Source organism: Pelodiscus sinensis, chromosome 27 (genome assembly GCF_052426305.1).
Source record: "Pelodiscus sinensis isolate ZL-2025 chromosome 27, ASM5242630v1, whole genome shotgun sequence".
In the NCBI taxonomy this organism is placed as follows: domain Eukaryota; kingdom Metazoa; phylum Chordata; order Testudines; family Trionychidae; genus Pelodiscus; species Pelodiscus sinensis.
In genome coordinates this window covers 11,149,180-11,170,493 of record NC_143078.1, presented here as the reverse complement: position 1 = coordinate 11,170,493, position 21,314 = coordinate 11,149,180, and the positions used below count along the sequence as shown (strand labels likewise).

At 48.8% G+C, this 21,314-nt stretch overlaps 1 protein-coding gene across 1 annotated transcript in view; it reads left to right on the top strand.

The window, feature by feature from the left end:
* The window catches only part of BAK1 (BCL2 antagonist/killer 1), a 32,084-nt gene extending 17,755 nt beyond the window's left edge, over positions 1 to 14,329 (top strand). The window contains exons 3-6 of the mRNA XM_075909847.2: positions 7,901 to 8,036; positions 8,404 to 8,547; positions 11,593 to 11,773; positions 12,877 to 14,329. Coding sequence (XP_075765962.2) covers positions 7,901 to 8,036; positions 8,404 to 8,547; positions 11,593 to 11,773; positions 12,877 to 12,981 — 566 coding nt within the window. The 3' untranslated portion in view covers positions 12,982 to 14,329. The remainder of the gene's footprint in view (positions 1 to 7,900; positions 8,037 to 8,403; positions 8,548 to 11,592; positions 11,774 to 12,876) is intronic.
* The last annotated feature ends 6,985 nt before the right edge of the window (positions 14,330 to 21,314 follow it).

Genomic DNA, 21,314 nt, shown 5'->3' with positions numbered 1-21,314 from the left:
TTAGCTTGTGGTCCTCTATGATCCCTGGATTCCTTTCTGCAGTACTCCTTCTTAGATAGTCACTTCCCAATCTGTACGTGTGAAACTAATTGTTCCTTCCTAAGTGGAGCACTTTGCATTTCTTCTTATTAAACTTCATCCTGTTTACCTCAGGCCATTTCTCCAGTTTGTCCAGATCGATTTTGAATTATGACCCTATCCTCCAAAGCACTTGCAACTTCTCCCAGCTTGGTAGCATCTGCAAACTTAATACGTGTACTCTCTATGCCGATATCTAAATTGTTGATGAAGATTTTGAACAGAACAGGTCCCCAAAGTGTCCCCTGTGGAACCCTACTTGTTATGCCCTTCCAGCATGACTGTGAACCATTAATAACTACTCCTGAGAACAGTTATCCAGCCAGTTCTGCACCCACTTTATAGTAGCCCCATCTAGATTGTATTTTCCTAGTCTTTCTGAGTCCTAGCCTAGTGCCCTGTCAGCTAGGCAAGAGTAACTCTGCTGAAGTGAATGGGAGCTTGTAATTTTCAGAGGTGAGCACTGTAGTTGCTCACAGTACGTCTACACAGCAGCGTTATTTTGGAATAACTGACGTTAGGAAATAACATAGTCCGTGTCTGCACTACAAGCAGTTATTTCAACAATATGTCAAAATACTGTCAAGCTGGAGGACTGCTTACTTCGACTCCTGTAACCTTCATTGTATGAGGAGTAAGGGAAGTTGGAGGAAGAGTGCTCTTTCTCGGACTTCCTGCTGTGTAGACAGCGCCAAAAGCCGAAATCAGCTATTTCGACTTAAGCTATGCAATTAATGTAGCTCAAGTTGCGTAGCTTATTTCAGCATTAGCCCTGTTCTCAGTGTAACAACCCATCTGGGCCAACAGTGGGGCTTGAACTGGGGACTTCCAGAGCCACACTTGTGGGACTTTACACCTCAAACAGGCAGAGGCTATAGGAGCCTCACATCCTCTGTGGTTCAGGCACTTGTGATTCTCTGAAAAACTGGGCTCAGGAGCTACCCTGTTGGGTACCCAGCGTGGGATTAGAAAAGGCCCTGTTTTTGTTTAGAGGTGATGGGATTTTCGACTCTTGTGACCAAAAAAAACCCAAAAAACAGCTGCATGGGCTGGGGAGGTTTTAGCATCTGCTCCTATCTGATTGTTTTCCATCTTGTGGTACAATAGCATCCATTGTCAGGATGATGTAAGTTGCAGCAGGTATGATTTGTAGCTGCTCTCTGATAACAGGGTGCTTATCAGCCTTTGTTTAAACAAATGCACCTTTTAGTGCATCAGGGCTGAATGCGGTTCCCGGCATTTGAAAGACAGTGTCAGGTTAGGCCTTGCATAATTACAGTTTAAATGCTGATGGTGAGCTTGGAGCCATATGGGTACCTAGAGGGGAGTGTAGCCGCAATTTAGGGGCTTTTATCCTGCTTACTTTTCCTGCTGCTGGCATAGCAGGAAAAGAGGTGAGGCCAGGCCTCCCACACTGCTTTGATCCCTGGCTGCAGATGGGTCCTGGCGTTGTAAAGCAGACTGGCACTGCACTGGAATGGGAACAGCACAAAAGGGAGCTGAGCTTTGAGATATTGTTGCACAATCCGCCTCTAAGCCGCACAGAGCGCTTGAATTCCAGAGATCTGACTCAGTGTGTACCGGGAGCTGGTCAGAACTCAGCATGTTTTTTGTGTCTGAAGGGTGGAGAGGATTTCTGAACTACAGACCTCATGACATTGCACTGATGCCTGGTGGCATTTGAAAAAGATATAGTTCAGAAAAAGATTATTGTTTATATCGTGGGAGCACCTAGGATCAGGCCTCCCTTGCGGTACAAAAACACAGGCCCAAAAATTCTGTCCCAGAATTCTTCTGTCTCTGTGTTACGAGTAATAACACCTGGGGTTATTATAACAGAAAGTGGTGGGGTTTTTTAAACCTGTCTCCTCTTTGTTGTTCATGCTGCTTATTTGCCCGTCTGTGTTTCACTGAAACTATGAGTCAGTCAGTTTCGTTTTCTCGTTCCCCTTTGGCCAGCACAACACCCTTGCCTTCCGCTTCGCCTCAGTCCGGGAATTGTTTACATCCAAATAAATCTGTTCTTCCTGAATCGAAAACAACCCCAGAAAGAACTTTGGGGGAAGGAGATTGTCATTCCTCCCCCACACCTTTATTTACACAACCTAGAACATAAGAGGGGTTAGACCAAAGGTCCATCTAGCGCTGTATCTTTGTCTGCTGACAGTGGCCAATGCCAGGTGCCCCCAGAGGGGAATGAACAGAACAAGTGATCATCAAGTGATCCCTCTCCTGTCACCCATTTCTAGCTTCTGACAGAGGGTAGGGATACCATTCCTGCCCATGCTGGCCAATAGCCATTAATGGACCTAACCTCCATGAATTTATTTAGCTCTTTCTGAACCCTGTTAAAGTCCTGGTCTTCACAACATCCTCTGGCAAGGAGTTCCACAGGGGCTATGTCTAGACTGCAGGCTTCTTTCGAAAGAGGCTCTTTTGAAAGAGCCTCTTTCGAAAGAGCCTCTTTCGAAAGATCGCGTCTAGACTGCAGGCGGATCTTTCGAAAGAGCAATCTGCTTTTTCGAAAGGGAGCACCCAGCGAGTCTGGATGCTCTCTTTTGAAGAAGCCCTATTTACATTGAAGAACGCCTTCTTTCGAAAGAGGAACTTTCGAAAGAAGGCGTTCTTCCTCGTGAAACGAGGTTTACCGCCATCGAAAGAAAAGCCGCGTTCTTTCGAAATAATTTCGAAAGAACGTGGCTTGAGTCTGGACGCAGGGGAAGTTTCTTCGGGAAAAGGCTACTTTTCCCGAAAATACCCCTGAGTCTGGACACAGCCAGAGAGACTGTGTGTTGCATGAAGAAATACTTCCTTTGGTTTGTTTTAAACCTGCTACGTATCAAACCTAAATTTTGTGTAATCACACAGTGTCTCTGACTCACTGTCTTCGTCCATCTATCCATTGGTCAGTTACCCAGTTATCTTTTTATGAGCCAGAATTATGTTATTGGTGTGATCTTGGGCTTGATTTTCAGACTTGTTAAGGACCTACAAATTTGTCTGAAGTCAAAGGGAACTGCATGTGTTCTGTACCTCTGAAATCCATGACTGACCTGTGCCCAGACCTGAGTTTAAATGTATATAGGCCTTGTACTCCACTGTTTTCCACCTTGTATTATCGCTTCTCGGCCTTTTGGCTAAGATCAAGTGTCTTTAATCATTTAGACTCTGAACCTGCAAATGAGTATGCATATAATTTATATTTAAGTAGGTGAATACTCTGAATTAAGCCAATATCTTGTTTTTACTAGTGTTTAACCATAGTGCAGAGAAGGCAATTTGTAACTTAACACAAATTAGCTAGTAACACAAATTAGCTAGTAACATTGTGCTTTATTAGGCGTCTGTTGGCTCGTAAGAGCTGCCATGCTTAGCCATGGGTTCCCTACAGTCAGCAACTTGTCTTGTCCCATATTTGTCAGATGTCCTTGTGTAAGGATGTGTCCACACTTGGAAATTTTTCCAGACTAGCTATTCCAAATTAATTTCCCCATGTGGACCTTCTTATTCCAGAAGAGCTGCTCTGCTTCCAAGTGGAGACAAGCTCTGATACAGGCCTAGTGTATCCTTCCACTACGGCAGCCACTAATGTCGATAGATCACTAGCAACCTGTCTGCACTGGGCTCTTGCTGTTATGTCACCGGTGGAGCATAACCCAACAGCAGGGAAACTCCACCCCAGCTTATGTTTTGAAGATCCAGCCAACCTGGTTCATTTCCCTGAGCATGTGTGGAGCCTGCTTTGTTGTTCTCTTGAACAGTCGGCCAGGTGACACTACTGCTCTGCATCTTATTTGTTCCAAACCAAGACCTGTTTATAGCCCTGACACTGAAGAAGAAGCGGCTGTGTCCAGAAACAGTCACAGGTTTTCCAAAACAACCCCTGTCTTCTGTTGGAGCCTCAGAACCATCGTCCCTGCTAGTGACTTATCTCTCCCTCTATTTGTTATCAAAGCAGAGGATTTGGACACCCTGCTGGTAAACAGCAGGGGTGGGGATTTCAGGAAGGCTGAACAGCAGCCTTTCTGCAGGGCAGCTCGGCTTCAGATCACCTGCGTTTCAGCGAGGTTCCTGTTTTGCAGCAGCACAGTTCACTGGGGCGCTGGGAGTCAGGCGACTGGCTTGAAGTCATGTGGTGTGCTGACGTATGTGCGTGTGAGTGTGTGTGTGTGTGTGTGTGTAATTTAGTGGTTACAGCATCTGCAGCAATGCTGTGTGAAAAAGCATGGCTTTCTTCCTGTTACCAACACCAGGTCATGCAAAGGACACAGAAGCCCAGATGGCATTTGCAGCTACCAGACATACTGGCATCAGTGGGCTCAAATAGTAAGTGATCTGATAGGAAGTGAGTGCATGAAAATGGCTCACGAGCCTTGGTTATCCAGTCCTGGAGAATCTATACAACTGCACCTGCATCCCAGAAGCATCGCTAGGACATACACTGTAGGGAACAATCCTGCAGTGGCTACAGAGAGATGCCAGGCTGGGTTGATGGGTTGGCTCCCACTCACCAGACACTTATCGGATGTTGTAATTCTAGTAACACAGGGTGGGGAAGCTTGTTTGGGTTCGGGGCCACTGAGCCACAGAAAAAATCAGCTGGGTGCTGCACACAAGCGAGAAGCAAAAAATAAAAATTAAAAAAAGAAACCCACACAACCATCCCTGACAGTGGCCTTCCATATCAGCGCCTCACTCTTTCCTGTTCTCTGCCTCAGGCACTTACTGGTTCAGACTTCGGTGGACAGAAATGCTTTCATTCAGCTCAAGCTATTGGGCGTTTTACAGCAGGACCTGGGTGAAATGCAATGGCTTGTGTTATGCAGGAGGTCAGGCTAATGGCCCTTCCTGGTTCTGGTCCTAGGCTATATGAAGGGAAGGTTGAATGGCATTGTACAAGGCACTCGTAAACCCCATCTGGAATCCTGCGTACAATTCGGGTCAGCCACATGCAAGAAAGATGACTTCAGACTAAAGCAGGGGCAGAGGAGAACTACTCGGACGATCAGATGAATGCAGGGCCTAGCTTCTGAGAGGAGACAGGAGAGCCTGGCTTGTTGAAAGTAGCAGTAAGAAGGCTGCTGGGGGCTGGATGCAGAGTTATTTCAGGTGAAGGGCACAAGAACAAATGGATATAAATGGGCCATGAGCAAACTGAGGCTGGGACTTAGAAGAAGGTTTCTAACCAGCAGAGGAGTGAGGTTGTGGGGCAGGCTAGCTGAGGTTGGGGATGGCAAACACCGTAGTGTGTTTTAAGGGAGAGCTGGACACATTGATGAGTGTGATTATATGCAGGGGCTGTTTATGATGGTGGGAGAAGGCTCAGCTGTGCTAGTGCTCACGTCTGGTTTATGTCTGATGTTCTTAAACACTAATGCTTCAGCCAGACCCACCAGTAGGGGTCAGCAAAGGAATTTGCTCCCCACCTCCAGTGCAGGGGTCCCCAACCTCTCAGGGATGCCGGGCGCCCAGGCTGCTCATGCGTCGGGTGCCTGGGGGCGGGGCCGCTCACGCACCGCATGCCCAGGGGCGGGGCCGTTTATGCGCTGCGCACCCGGGGCCGGCACCGCACATGTGCCATGCACCCGGGGCAGGGGCTGCCCTTGAGCCGCGCACATAAATGCCCCAGCGGGCGCCACGTTGGGGACCACTGCTCCAGTGTATTCTGGGAGGTTTCCCTCCATCCTCCCCCCTTCCTCGGAGAACCCAGAGGTGGCAGAGCTGGAGCTGGGACACTGGACTGGAAGATTGATCATCGTCTGTCTCGGTTGCTTGGCTGGCTGGTTCTTGCTCAGGTGCTCAGGGTCTAACTCCCATATGTGGGGTCAGGAAGGAATTTCCCTCCCAGGACAGCTTGGCAATGACCTTTCCTCCCCCCACCTTTCTCTGCAGTATGGGGCACAGGTCACTTGCCGGGATTATTAGCATATTTTCCTGCCATTGATGAGGCCTTGGGCATTGATATTCCTCTGTCCCTCTTGTTCTCTGTCTTTTGCTCATAATAGTCCAGTCTCCTAAGAGCTGTAATACTCTGGTATCATTTCGGTTGTTTGGTTGGTGTGTGGGTGGCCTGTGCTATAAAAAAAATCATTTCATAACCTCTATGAAAGGATTAGGAATCTGCATTTTCAAGCTTTTCTTCACAACCACAAAGGCCAGAAACTTTTTTTCCCCCTTATAATCCTTTGACTCTAGAAGCTGGGACTTTAAGAATGAGATCAGCTATTGTGAAACCTGTGATAAAATTATGAGAGTTGGCATCACTCCCTGGGGATAAAAAATCTCCTGCACGACCGTGTGTACACTTGCAATTGAACGACAACACTTTTGTCATTCATGGGTGCTTAATACCACCCCCTCCCAAATTAAAACAGTTTTGCCGTGGCAAGTGCCAGTGTAAATGGCGCGTTGTCGGCAGCAGCGCTCTCCTTTCGACAAAGTGAACCCTGCTCATAGCGGGTGGAAGTATTTAGTTGGCAGAAATGCAGACAAACAGCATTCGCACGGCCTGAATTTAACAATCCGGCCGTGTTGCTAAAAGCTGGGTAGTGCAGACAAAGCCTATGCCTCATTTTTTAGAAAGCCACTCACAAGAAAGTTTGCCTTGCTTTGTTTGTTTAAAAGCGATAAAACATTAAGCTAACACTTTTGACGTTGACCACTGATTTTTTTTGGCAGCCTGTGGAGGCTTTTTTGCCTGGATTTTCGGAGGAGTTGAGCGCTTGCAGCTGCTGTTGAAATCAGTGTGAGCCGCGGGTTCTCAGCACGCCTACAAAAATCCAAGTCTCTAGTAGAGCTTCCAAAAGACAGAGGCTTTTCAAAATGTGATGGCACCACATCTGTTTGAAACCCTCTCCGTCTGAAGCATGATCTGTGCATGTAATGTGGGGCAAAGGCACCATGGTCCATGGCTGTACAGGCTGAACCTCTTTAGTCAGGGACCCTCGGGACCATCCGACTGGTGCAGAAGCAGAGAATTTGCTGAACCACGGCAGGGCAATATTGTCTAGCAGCATCACTAACACTTGCCCTTCTTACTAGGTTCTGAGGAGACATTTAGGGGTAAATTAGAGCTAAATAACAGCACAGAACACTGAGAGCCAGGACCAGTGGCTTTATGGGACCTCGGGAAACTGGGCCACGCCAATGATAAGTGGACATCCAGCTAATTAAAATCAGTCTCCCAGTTAGCCCTTGACTTGGTTTGTTTTGAAGCTCTCTAGTTTTCTTACTCTATTTGTCACTGATATGCTCCCTCCAAGATCCAGGTTCAGCCCTCATTTGATCCTGTAGCAAGACGTGTTGCTAACACACACCTTGTCTAACCAAACAATTGCACTGCTTTAGTTAAACTGATTTGGTTCTGTTGGTACAAACTCCTGCGTGACTTTATTATGGAAGGCAGCATGGCGCAATAGAGCGTGCACTCGGCTGGCACTCAGGAAGACTTTGGGATCTGTGCCACTGGCCTGGTGGGTAAACCTGAGCAAGCAGCTTCCCAATGCTGTGCCTCAGTTTCACATGGCATCTGTCAGTGCTTCAAGCCTCTGAGGGCTCTGCTGCTGTCTCATCAAACCCCCCAAGCAGAGCAGGCCCTTGCAGACCAATCTGCCATCTAAACACAATGGCCATTTGGTGCGTCAGAACGACAGAGAGCGCAGCAGTGCAGGGGGTGCTGGTGGAGGCGGCCTCAAAGGATACGGGAGAGGCTGTGGAGTTTCCCCAGGGTCATAAGAGCAGGGGGATAGAAGGGCTTCCCTCACTCCGGCGCACCCCAGGGGAGCTGCCTGCCTGACTCTGTCAGTCGTTGTCTCTTCCTCAGAAGATCAAGTGGCCCGTGAGACGGAGGAGGTGTTCCAGAGCTATGCCTTCCACCGCTACCAGCAAGAGAGGGAAGCGGGCGGAGAGGAGGTGCCGATGGACCCCGAGATTGCAGAGATCCAGCAGGAGACGGGCAGGTAAAGCTCTCCCCATTACAGACTGAATCATACCTCTCCCCACATAGTCCATGCTCAGGGTGGATTCACATTCCTGACCCTGCATCCTCCTGGCCAATGTTCCCCCTGATCGTTCCCATCCACGTGCAGATTTTTTTTCCCAGCCATGTGCGGAATAAATTTGTGCCATGCATAAAGCATGTGCAAATGTGCACCACCCGTAGAAACATAAACCTAGCGGTGAGTGCTCTGCTAATCAGCTGGGCAGCATTTGAATCGTTCCTGAGCGGCCGCACAAGCGCACCGCTTACAGCAAACCCTGCTCTTGACATCCTGCACTCACTGTGGAAGTGGGGCCCATCTCTAAAGTTTTCTATCCTCTTGCCAGCACCAGCAGCCAGGTGGGCAGACGCCTGGCCCTCATCGGAGATGACATCAACATGCGGTATGACGCAGAGTTCCGGAACATGCTGAAGACCTTGCAGCCCACAAAGGACAACGCCTACGAGTACTTTACCAAGATAGCCTCCAGGTAAGGCAGCCAGCTCCCTGCACTCCCATGCCACCTCCCTAGGAATGCTGGTGACAGACGGGGTCTTGTTCTGTTGCAGATCGAGTCAGACTGGCACACAGGGTGGAAATCAGAGGAGCAAAAATTAGTGTTATTTTACCCAAATCCTGCCCCCAAACCCAGCCCACAACCCCAGAGAAGCTGGTGTCAGCTGTGAACTAGTTCACAATGGAAGGATGGAGTTCCATGAAGCAGTGCCCAAAATATGCCCATGTTTTCCATCTGTCTGTGCTTCTGCCTGTCATTGTACACCCATGTCAGATATGTCATGGGCGCCTGTAACCAGGAGTGGCCCATGACTATAGGCCGACTCAGCCGTCGCCTAGAGCGCCGCCTTCGATGGGGTGCCTAGGGCGCCCGATGATGACTTCATTCCATTGTCGGCCGTGCAGGTGGGGGTGCCGATCGTGCGTTCCGCCTGGGGTGCCAGCTGCCGCAGCCGACCTCGGAACACTCCTGACTGTAACTAGGTCTTCGGTCCCATTTGCAAATGCACCTGCAGTCTTTGCAATGAGCTAATGAGCATGCAGAAAGATGGATGGTGATGAAAATGTGCCCCAATGCTGTGAATCCCAAGGGTGATAACAGAATGTGTCATTGAGCTGTGAGGCCTGGCTCTCCTCTGACATCCGGAGGGATTTTACTGATGTCTGGAGTTACCCCGGTGTAAAACCAGCACAAGAGGGAAATCTTGTCACTGTTGAATTCTTGGGCAGACCTGTGTCAGCTCCCATTGGGAAGGTTTTTCTTCGCAGCCAGGAAAGCTTGATGGTTGAAAGCTCAAGGCCTGTTTTCTAGCTGGCTCTAAGCAACCACAGCTTCAGGCAATAGGCTCTGTAGAGGCTCGGTGTCTCTAACAATGAAACGCCTTAGTCCAGCCTGTGACCTAGCTAGCACTCAGACCTGGTTACTCCACAGCCCTTTAAGTGCTGCCGGCGCATCCTCCTGCCCTGAGGCGCAGCTTAGCCCTGCTGCTGAGAAGGGGAGAGAAGGGTGAAAAGTGAAAGCGAAGGGTCTGAGAAGCTGGGACTCTGATGCGTTTGTTTGCTTGTTTACGGCGGGAGGAAAGTCTCTCCCAGAAGTCAGTGGGTGGAAAGGGAGCGTGTTCTGGTGGTGCTGGAGTTTCCCGTGTGATCTCCCAGCTGCTCAGGCTGTGCAAAAGGGGCTGGATTCTGTGTGAGCTCTGTCTGAACTGGCAACGCTGGCTCCGGGGCTGGGCATACGCCACAGTGGAAGGGGGAAGGGCAGTTATACCAGTCCTCAGAGTTTCCCAGACTGTTGCAGCTCACACCAGGACTGGCAGTTCCCTGGTGTCCCTTGCCCTCTTGCTTGCAGAAGAGCTTGGACGCAGGGGAGAATCCCGCTCCCTGTGTTTAAAACAGAACAGCAGACTAGCCGTGCTCAGAAACCTTCTGATTTCAAGAGCTTGCCATTGTTGAAATGGCTGCACAGATGCCTGTGGATTGGGGCAGCTTCCTAGAGTGTGTGTTGGGTTCAGCGCAGTCCATATAAGCAAGCAGATAGAGGAAAGCACTTCAGTCCTCTGCTACTACTGGCAGGCCACGGCGGAGGTGGCTTATCCGGGGTAAAGGGAAAGGCAGCAGACATAGCTGGTGAACCCACAGCTTGGCATTGATGGGACGAGGCCCTTGAGGAGATGGGGGTCCCCCTCTGCCCTATCTCCCCTATTTTGGGATAGCCGCGAGAGGCTTGCCTGTGCACGGCATCATTCTGCCTGGTACTATCCTGCCATGGTATCTGAGCACCTCACAACCACCACTGGATTCTACCCCTGTAGGCCCCCCTGAGGAAGGGAAGGCTTAGCTCTCTTTTACTGATGGGGAACAGAGGCACAGAGAAGGTGAAGCAATTTGACACAGACTGTGGATTGAACCTTGAGGCCCAGACTCATCCCTATCCACTAGGGCCTCCTTCCTCCCTCATTAGGCCAGGCCCAGTGCAAATGACAGTCCTGCGGCACGGCTATACTGGGAAGGGGAGGAGGCTTCTCGCCACTGGCACACCCACCCAGCCTTTCCCCAGGGCACATGCTGGTCTTGGTGTATGTTGCCTAACTGTCTCTTCTGTCCTTTCTTCCTGCTCCCTTACTTCGGGAAGCCACGCTTTGCCATCCTGAGGTGGTTAACGCACAGCAACACAGGTAAATTAACCTCTGTCCCTCACTCTCCATCCTGCCTTTTCAGTGTTGTTCCTTCCTGCATCTCCACTAACTCCCCTCTTTCCGTAAGCTGTTCTGGAAGGCCCCATCTGTACTAGGAAGATCCTCATCTTTATGCGGTGCAGCGGGGTGGGTACCTGTGTTTGAACAGTTTCTCTGTCGCTGTGCGAACAGAAATAGCCTTGACAGGCACCCACATACTCTGGTGCAATAAGGGGTAACTCAGGGAGGTGACACTGGTGGTGCGAGACCCATGTGAATTGGTGGTTGTTTGGGCTGGAAGCTGTGCTTAGGAGTGGAACCCAATTGGGTTGATGCTGCACAGATGCACGTTGAAAGTCCCTCCTCGCCCGAAAGAGCTGACAGTCTAAGGCGAGATCAGCAGCCAGCCCTAGGGGAGGTATTTAATTGTCATGCATCCAGGTGAAGAAGAAATCATGTCCTAATGTGCTCGGGCCACAGCGCTGTTGAAACCTGCCTCTCTCTGTTGCCTAGATAAAGCCCAAGAGTGAGTGTGTTCCTTCCAGGGTAGCTGCCACTCAAGGAGAACAAATTTGTTAGTGGCTGTGGTGGAGCATGTGGAAGAGCAGATCTGCACAGTTAGTTGTGTGTGTTTTCACCGCGACGCTGTCGCTCTCTTTGATAGGATGTCACTCGAGGGCTCAGGGTGCTCCAGGTGTGCACAGGATGCACCTGTGAACCCCCAGACATTTCACCGACTGCAGCGGAATGTGTCTGGATGGAGCAGCCCAGCAGGGGGTGGCGGAATACCAGCTCCAGCAGGCCTCGCATTGTCTTTTTAACCAGAAGGCTTGGTTCTGTTACAGCTTGTTTGACAGCGGCATTAACTGGGGCAGGGTGATTGCGCTGCTGGGGTTCGGTTACCGGATGGCAATCCATGTATACCAGCACGGGATGACCGGCTTCCTCCGGAGCATTGCCCGCTACGTGGCAGATTTCGTGCTCCGCAATCGCATTGCCCAGTGGATTGCCCAGCAGGGAGGATGGGTGAGTAAGTCTGCCTCTTTTTCTCCACAGGGCAAAGTTCCCTGTAATCCAGGGGCTACTCAACTTTGGAAGCCCCGAGGGCCACAGTGATACTCACAGCACATGCTGAGGGCCGCAACTTAAGTGTGGTAGCATATACATGCACATATATATGCAAATAGTTTCTTTCACACTGACAGGCATAAATACAAAAATTGAGGCAAGATTACACAACACGCAGGCCCCATTTAAGTCAGTTCTGCTGATATTAATAAAATGCAATATTTACCCCATTTCCACCCATATAACAGCACTTTCAATGAGCAATGGCAGTGCAGGAATTTAACTTCTAAAACTACTATATCAACAGAAGACCATTATATTGACTACTTTTTTGTTTTGGTTTCCACCCGGGCGCTGCGTGTTGAGCCCTGTGTAAACCCCAACCGCACCGTGGGCCGCAAGCAAATGGGCCACATGTTGAGTAGCCCTGCTGTAATTATTTCCATCCATGTGTGGATTTTTCCATCTGTGTGCAGAATAATTTTTTTTCGTGTGCACCAAGACATGCGCAAATGTGCACCACCAGGAGAAACAAAAAAAATAGCGATGGGCACTCTGATTATCAGCTGGGCAGAATGTCTTGGGTTGTGATGCACAACTCACAGGGAAAACTGATGCAAGGTAGCTAGGCCAGGCTGGGGTCAGCACATGCTGGAGCAGTCTGCATGCTGGGTACACCACAGACAGAGGCTGCTCCGGTCTCCATGAGTTAACCAGAACCAGTAAGCGTCACCTGTCAAGGGCGATGCTTACCAGTTAACCTTTCACCGCCCTAGTTCTTATATTGAAACTGCTGCACAGAAAGGGCTATTTGGATTCCTTAGCTGCTGTAGGTAAGAGTGTCCCTTACAGCTGGCTGACGGATGAAAACGCTTCTTCACTAATAATGCTCTGAAGTTACTGTGGGTTTACCATGGTGTCAGTGGGATCAGAATCTGGCTCATTTGGTGGCAGGGCGGAGCATATTTTAATGAACGCGATGCCGCCAAATTTATACACTTGTGCAGCGGGATCACTGTGCTGCTCCGTCGTTTAACCGGCGATTCTCTCTCCTGCGGCAGGTGGCAGCATTGGACTTGGATAACGTTTATGTGAAGTACATGATGGTGGTGCTGGTCGTGGTCCTGCTGGGTCAGTTGGTGGTACGGCGCTTTTTCAGCTCGTGACTGGCGTGGAGGCCGAGGCCGGCGATTCGGCCAAACTCTCTCTCAGCACTCTGCAATAAAGACATCTCCCGTGAGAGAGAGGCTCAGGGAACAAGCAAGGGAGAGCAGTATGGAAAGGACAACTCCTCTGCTGAGACCACGCCATCCGTGGAGTGACTGTGGAGTGCCGGCCAAGAACTACACGGAGAGGCGTTAATGAGGGGTCTTGGGGGGTAGGGAGGAATTGATTATCTCATCCAGAGGTTGAATACAGCAGTAAGGAACGTGGGCGTGATGGCATTCCCAGCAATGGGGCGAGGGTTGCAGGTTCCTCCTGTGTACTCAGACTGGAGAAGCCCCCTTAGAGGAACAAACATTGTTCAAATAATGCGCAGAGAGTTCCATCCTCTAATGGATTTTAGCCCCGATTTCACCTGCCTTCATATAACAGGAGTTCAGCCACAGCTGGTGCAGTCTCTGCTTGTCGGTCATTGGAGGGGGTCAGCCAATGCTGGAGAGTGTGTGGCAGGTTGGCTTTTACCTTCCCTTGCTCCCAGCCTACTAAACCCAGATTCGTAGCTTCCCCGATTGCTCGTAAAAGGCATCCCTGGCCACCACTCAGCAAACACAGTTTGACACGTGACAATCAGGACTAGACATTCAGTTGCCTCCAGACATGACAAACCGATCCTGTTGGAGATCTGCTTCCCAAAAGGAACATCCCAGACACCTAACCAGAGCTGCATCCTAGGACTGTGGTCACCAGCCCATCCTAGGGGTATGCAGAAGCCTGAACTTCCAGGTAGCAGCAGGTATATAAAGGAACAGCTGGTTTTCAAACACTAAAATACCATGGGGTGAATCGGGAGTGAATGTCTTTGGTTGCGATCCATCATCCCACATCTGCACTGTTTGGTTTACAGGTGATGGGCTTCATCCAAACACATACCTTGCTGTGGACAATCTCTCTCACTCACCGCCTGTATTTCTGTTGCTGTCATTCGGAGAGCTCTGAAGTCCCCAGAGCGGTGAGGGAGGGGGTGTCTAAGTCTGGATCTGACCCTTGATGGTTGGGTCCATCTGTGCTTCCCACTTCAGGTTATTGTGTAAAGCTTGTAAACTGTGACTGGATTTAAGCTGTGTCCATGTGGGCCTCACACTGGGTCTAGACCCAATTCCTGCCCACCCTGATTCTAGCACTGTTTGGCCAACCTGTGGGGAAGAAGCCAAACTGTGTTCTGATCTAAAGAAAGCTGGAGAGCCAGATCCTTGGATAATAAATGGCTTTCAGTGCTGTGAAGCTGAAGACCTTGCTCCTGTCTAAAGGCTAGTATAAGGGACCAAGGCTACTTAATTTTGTCCTAAAGACTGGATAGAAGAAGTAGCAGCAATAAGACTATGTTAAGTGTTATCAGGGATTTTTCTGCTCTTGCCTGTGTCATGAACCTTTGTTGGTTGCGGTGAACAGCTTGCGAGGGGAGGAGGCAAAGGGATGTGGTGACGACTCTTCTAGGCGGTTGCAGTAGTAGATCTCATAGGGTGCGTTTACACTGCACCGTTATTTTCAGATAACTAGCGTTATTTTGAAATAATGCAAACGTCTACACAGCCATTCTGTTATTTTGAAATAATTTCGAAATAACGGACGGCTTATTCCAATAATCTGTAAACCTCATTCTACGAGGAATAACGCCTATTTCAAAATAGCCCCTCACCAGGGCCATTCTAAGTTATTCCTCCCCAGTGCCTCCTGGGGCTCTAAATCGAGAGAGCGCGTCTGCATTAGGGAACCCTGCCTCGGTTTAATTTTGAGGCTTTCCTGAAGTGTAGACGTGCTATTTCGAAATAAGCTATTTCACAATAACTATTCCGGAATAGCTTATTTTGAAGTAAACAGTGTAGACGTACCCATAGGGATTTACCAGGGTGGATTAGACCTGTGGCTTGTCTAGTCCACTAGCCAGGCTCAGACACTGCCCAAGTGCTTGGGAGGAAAATGAAAGAAGTCTGCCATAGGAAAACGTGGGGTGATCTACTCCGATGAAGGCCTCATCCTAATCCCTAATAGTTAAGTGATGGGCATGAGGTTTAATATCCCTTCCAAACTTTGTGTTAGCATTAACTGTGATAACTGGCTATTTTTGCTATCCATATAAATTCCCACATCCTTTTAGAGTCCTGTTAAATTCAAATCCTCAGCAACATCTGTATTGCTTCCTTTATCTAATGATGCGTTCTATAGAAATAGCATTTCCTTTTATCTGTTCAGAATGACCCAGCTTTTATTTCATTGAATGTCTCCTTGCTTGAGAAGGGAGAACATTAGCTCCCCTTCTCTAGATCATTCCTTATTTTATACCCTTGTCCTCTCTTTCTCTTCAACTTTCTAAGGTAAAATGATAGCAAACTTTCCCTCCCCCATCGCCTGCCTCTAAACCTCCTCCTGTTACGCAATATCCTGTTTGAAAGGGAGCGCCTGGTACTTCACAAAGCATCCACAACCATCAGGTTGCATAAAGATGTGAGAATATTTTCCATAGTGTGCTGCATCTGATTCCTTAGTCCTCTTGACATCTTGTTAGCTTTTTTCCGCCAGCTGCACATTGTATTAAGGTCTCACTGAGCTGCGACCCTCAGACTCCACTCCTAAGTTGATACAGTTAATTTGGAACTGTGTACAGTGCACAAGTAGTTCTCCTCCTTCCCTCCAGTGTGCATTGCTTTGCATTGAACAACACTAAGCATCACTTCCCATCATGTTGCCAATTCAGCTGGCTTGATTAGGCCCTTCTGGAGCTCCAGTGTTCTCTCTTGCCTCCCCTAACCTAAATAACTGGGCATCGCCTGCAAATTTTGCTACTCCACTGCTCACCTTCTCTTCCAGATGACACTGAACTCCAGACCGAGCCCAGCACTTTGAGACTCCCAGCTGTTAACGTTTTGCTGTGATTAAATTTGATCATTTGTTCCTTCCCTTTGTTCCCTGTCCCGTAGCCACTTTTTGACCCCTGACTAATTAGTTTCGTTAATAGCCTCTTGTGCAGGACCATGTCAGAGTCCTTTGGAAAGTCTAAATAAATTATGACAACAGACTCTACTGATATGTTCCAAGCACTGTAGTAAGTTAGTGAAACATGATTTTCCTTTGCAAGAAACCATGCTGGTGAGACCTTATCATCATGATCAGGAACAGTTTACCAAGGGCCATGCTAGATTCACTATCACTGACCATTTTTAGTTGTGATTTAGATTTTTTTCCCCCCTAGAATATCTACTCTAGAAATGATTTTGGAAAATGTCTCTGGACTGTGCTATATAGGAAGTCAGACTAGATGATCGCAGTGGTCCCTTCTGGCCTTTGCAATCAATCTGTGAATCTTCCAGATGTGTGAGTTACCTGTTTTTTGTTTGAACTTATTTCCCAGGTACTAGATTTAAGACTAGTAGATTTTTTTTTTATGATGCTTTATGGTAAGAGATCAAGTCCCAGTGGACTCAGTGTCGGGGGCCCCGAAAGGGAACCTTTAAAACTTGAACCTTTGTTTAGTTTACCACTTTTTTTCTCTGCTACCTCCAAAAATATTCAACTGGGCACTGTCAAACCCAAGACACTGCAAAGACTGTCTCCAGGCATTTGCTTGTCACCCTTTTGCCTTTACTTTTGCTGTTGGCACTAATTTCGGAAGGGGGAGAAAAGGCAGGTTTGACCTGGGGGATGAGACAACCAGGGCAAGGTGCTGCTACGTGAATTGCTGATCTGCAGTACTGTATTCGGTCTCTGGCTGGCACTGTTGTTGCACATGTAAATAGCTACCAGAGGTGTTGAGGAGAGGAATGGAGAAGAGGCATCTTAAATTTAAGTCTGTTTGGAACCTACTTTGAAAAAGACAGAATCCCGTGGGCAAAGCTGCTATGCGATTTTTAACAGTGCCTACTATTGGACCCGTTGGCCCCATTCTGTCTGCTAGGAATCCAACCCAGCACCCAACCTCACCCTTAGGCTTTGTGTTCTGAGCTGCTTTGAAATAAGAATGCAGCTGTCTTCTGCTTGGAACTGGGCTGCTGCTCGGGGATCGTGGGATGGCTTGAGGGGCAGGGCTGGGCATGGGGGAAGACAGCCTTTTCCCTTTGGACCTGCAGGTTCAGCACCAGTGCAGAAGAGAGAGAGGGACAGAAAACCACAGGCTTCCCAACATCGGTACTAGCATCAACCTATGGTGCTAGTGACCAGGAGGTCTTATTGACTGATGGGGTCTAGGCAGGAGTTAGCTGATTCTCTCAGTGCTGTGAGTTTGTGCTCAGTATTTTGCCTGCCCCCCATGTTTCTATGGACTCCTTAGCAGGGGCGGCCCATGCATATAGGCCAACTCGGCCATCGCCTAGGGCGCCGCCTTCAACGGGGCGCCCAATGATGATGTCATGCCATTGACGGCTGTGCAGGCGGGGGCGCCGATCGCGCGTTCCACCTGGGCACCAGCTGCCGGCAGCCTGCCTCGGGCTGCCCCTGCACCGTAGTACAGTGTACCTCCAGGCTCCCCTCTGTCACCCTACCTGCTCAACATCCAGCCATTACAGTGCAAACTCTAAGAAGTTAGTTACAGCTCCCCAATTCTCTGCCTGAGTTTGGAGCTGTTTAGAGCCGCTCCAAACTCTTGCCAGCTGGCACTGATCCGCTAGAGGCCATAGTCAGCTGGGGATTTTCAGAGCCGCCACCTCACTTCCCTTTCCTGTCCCTGAGGAGCCTCTTGTTGCTAGAGGCTGTGGGGAGGGAAGTGGGAGCTGGGAGGGAACAGAGTGGTGCTATCTGGCCCAAGAACCCTTGATAGGAGCGGAGAGAACAATAGAAAAGCGGGGAGAGGTGAAACCTAAATGAGAGTATTTGATGTGATGCGTGAAGAGGGTCAGGAGCTTGAGGGCATTAGTGCAAGCTACAGAATCATATGTGACTCACCCATTCCTTCCAGCCAGGTCCCCAAACCTCACCCTGTGGCCTACCGGCCACGACTGAGCATGGGTACAGGTGCGGTGATGGGTGGATTTCAGAAAGAAACTTGTAATGTCCTGCCAGGCTAGCTTGCAGGATGGCGAAGGGCACAAGACCGTCCTAACGAGGGCTTACCCCTGGATAATCAGAAGTGGTGACAGCCCTTTGCCAAACTGGCTGTGGGAAAGAGGGGGAGGGGTTACACACATACTAGAAAGCCATACTGTTCTCCGACTTCGCTTTATTAATGCTTTTCTGGAAAGCTTGTTGTTCCACAGACCAATCGCAGCCCTCCAGCAATTCCTGATTGCCTCAGGATGACTGGGGGGCAGCAGAGGACCTCCGGTGCGAGGCAATGGGGACATGGAACACCATGGAGCAGTAAGAGACCCACCCCGTCATCTCAAACAAGGAGGGGTTTGCAGGGCCTTCTCTCAGCACGGTGGTGGTGGTGAAGACATGGGGAGTGCCCTAAGGGGCAAGAGGTGCCTGTGGAAAGCTCTAGATGGTTTTCCTGGAATATCATTTCCTTGCAAATAGCCTTTTAAAAATATGTATATGTATATATTTCAAAATAAAAGTAATGTGCACTTGCAGGTCTCCCTCATACTGGTGTGTGTAAGGACATGTCGGATGTTTGCACGCATACTAAGGCTTTCCCTGAAGGAGTTGTCTTCTGTCTTCTACTCTCGCAGTTCTTGCCCACTCGGCGTGGGAGGAGCGACGCCCTTGTGGTTAGGGTGCTAGCCTGCGACTCGGGTTACTCTTCCGCAGATTCACCTTTAATCGTTCTCCTTATTGTTCCAGCTATAGATGCTTTGGCTCTCACTTTCTGGCTTGCTCAGGTCATAGCCACTGCGTCCGTTTGAGCGGGAGCAGTCACAGAACCCGGGACTGGTGCCCACTATGGGCCAGGAATAGTAAGGCCACCCGTCACCTCTGAGATGCAGGGTGCTGTTTCCCAGCCCCATCGATATAGATCTGTTTCTGCACCAGTGATTTCCACGTGGCTATGGAGGGCAAGTCTGCTGGTCTGTAGTAATGGGTTCTCAGAACTTTGGCTGGTGTGTGACTCCAGATACACCAGTCCCAGCCTATATCACCCAGTGTGGGATACACGCTAGGAGGGGAAGCTCATGACTGTCACGGTCCCTGCCTCCCCCAGTTGGAGTCATTGTAAGGAGTGGAGCAGAAGGAGACTGCTCCCAGCCCAGCTGCCATTAGAAGTGCATTACAGATCACCTCTCTTCAGCAGACCCAGTATTTGCCTGTTACAAGGAGGGGTGGAAGAGATTCTGGTCACTGAAGAACCCACCCCTTGGAATCTCAGAGAGTCCCACATATTTCTTCTCCAGGCTCTAAAATGAGGGAAACGAGAGGGCAGAGTAAGGGTAAGGCTAAACTACGGAGGGGGTTTTTCGAAAGAGGATATGCAAATTCCATGGGAATTTGCATATCTCTTCTGATCTCACTTTCGAAAGAGGATCTTTCGAAAGTGAAAGTAGTCTGGACACTTTTTTGGGGTGGGGGCGGGAACCTCATTTTATAAGGAAGAATGGGTTTTTTTTTTCCGAAAAAGGGTTTTTACCGAAAAAACTGCAGGCAGACTACTTTCACTTTCGAAAGATCATAGAATCATAGAATCATAGAATAATAGGACTGGAAGGGACCTCGAGAGGTCATCGAGTCCAGCCCCCCGCCCTCAAGGCAGGACCAAGCTCCGTCTACACCATCCCTGACAGATGTCTATCTAACCTGTTCTTAAATATCTCCAGAGAGGGAGATTCCACCACCTCCCTTGGCAATTTATTCCAATATTTGACCACCCTGACAGTTAGGAATTTTTTCCTAATGTCCAATCTAAACCTCCCCTGCTGCACTTTAAGCCCATTACTCCTTGTCCTGTCCTCAGAAACCAAGAGGAACAAATTTTCTCCTTCCTCCTTGTGACACCCTTTTAGATATTTGAAAACCGCTATCATGTCCCCCCTTAATCTTCTTTTTTCCAAACTAAACAAGCCCAGTTCATGAAGCCTGGCTTCATAGGTCATGTTCTCTAAACCTTTAATCATTCTTGTCGCTCTTCTCTGTACCCTTTCCAATTTCTCCACATCTTTCTTGAAATGTGGCGCCCAGAACTGGACACAGTACTCCAGCTGAGGCCTAACTAGTGCAGAGTAGAGCGGCAGAATGACTTCACGAGTTTTGCTTACAACACACCTGTTGATACAACCTAGAATCATATTTGCTTTTTTTGCAACAGCATCACACTGTTGGCTCATATTCAACTTGTGGTCCACTATGACCCCTAGATCCCTTTCCGCCATGCTCCTTCCTAGACAGTCGCTTCCCATCTTGTATGTATGGAACTGATTGTTCCTTCCTAAGTGGAGCACTTTGCATTTCTCCTTATTAAACCTCATCCTGTTTACCTCTGACCATTTCTCTAACTTGCTAAGGTCATTTTGAATTATGTCCCTATCCTCCAAAGAAGTTGCAACCCCACCCAGTTTGGTATCATCTGCAAACTTAATAAGCGTACTCTCTATCCCAATATCTACATCATTGATGAAGATATTGAACAGTACGGGTCCCAAAACAGACCCTTGAGGAACTCCACTTGTTATCCCTTTCCAGCAGGATTTAGAACCGTTAACAACAACTCTCTGACTACGGTTATCCAGCCAATTATGCACCCACCTTATCGTGGCCCTATCTAAGTTATATTTGCCTAGTTTATCAATAAGAATATCATGCGAGACCGTATCAAATGCCTTACTAAAGTCTAGGTATATGACATCCACCGCTTCTCCCTTATCCACAAGGCTTGTTATCTTATCAAAGAAAGCTATCAGATTAGTTTGGCATGACTTGTTCTTCACAAACCCATGCTGGCTATTCCCTATCACTTTATTACCTTCCAAGTGTTTGCATATGATTTCCTTAATTACCTGCTCCATTATCTTCCCTGGGACAGACGTTAAACTGACCGGTCTGTAGTTTCCTGGGTTGTTCTTATTCCCCTTTTTATAGATGGGCACAATATTTGCCCTTTTCCAGTCTTCTGGAATTTCCCCTGTCTGCCATGATTTTTCAAAGATCATAGCTAAAGGCTCAGATACCTCCTCTATCAGCTCCTTGAGTATCCTGGGATGCATTTCATCAGGACCTGGTGACTTGCTGACATCTAATTTTCCTAAGTGATTTTTAACTTGTTCTTTGTGTATCCTATCTTCTAAACTTACCCTCTCTCTGCTTGTATTCACTACGTTAGGCACACCTCCAGACTTCTCGGTGAAGACCGAAACAAAGAAGTCATTGAGCATCTCCGCCATTTCCAAGTTCCCTGTTACTGCTTCTCCCTCCTCAC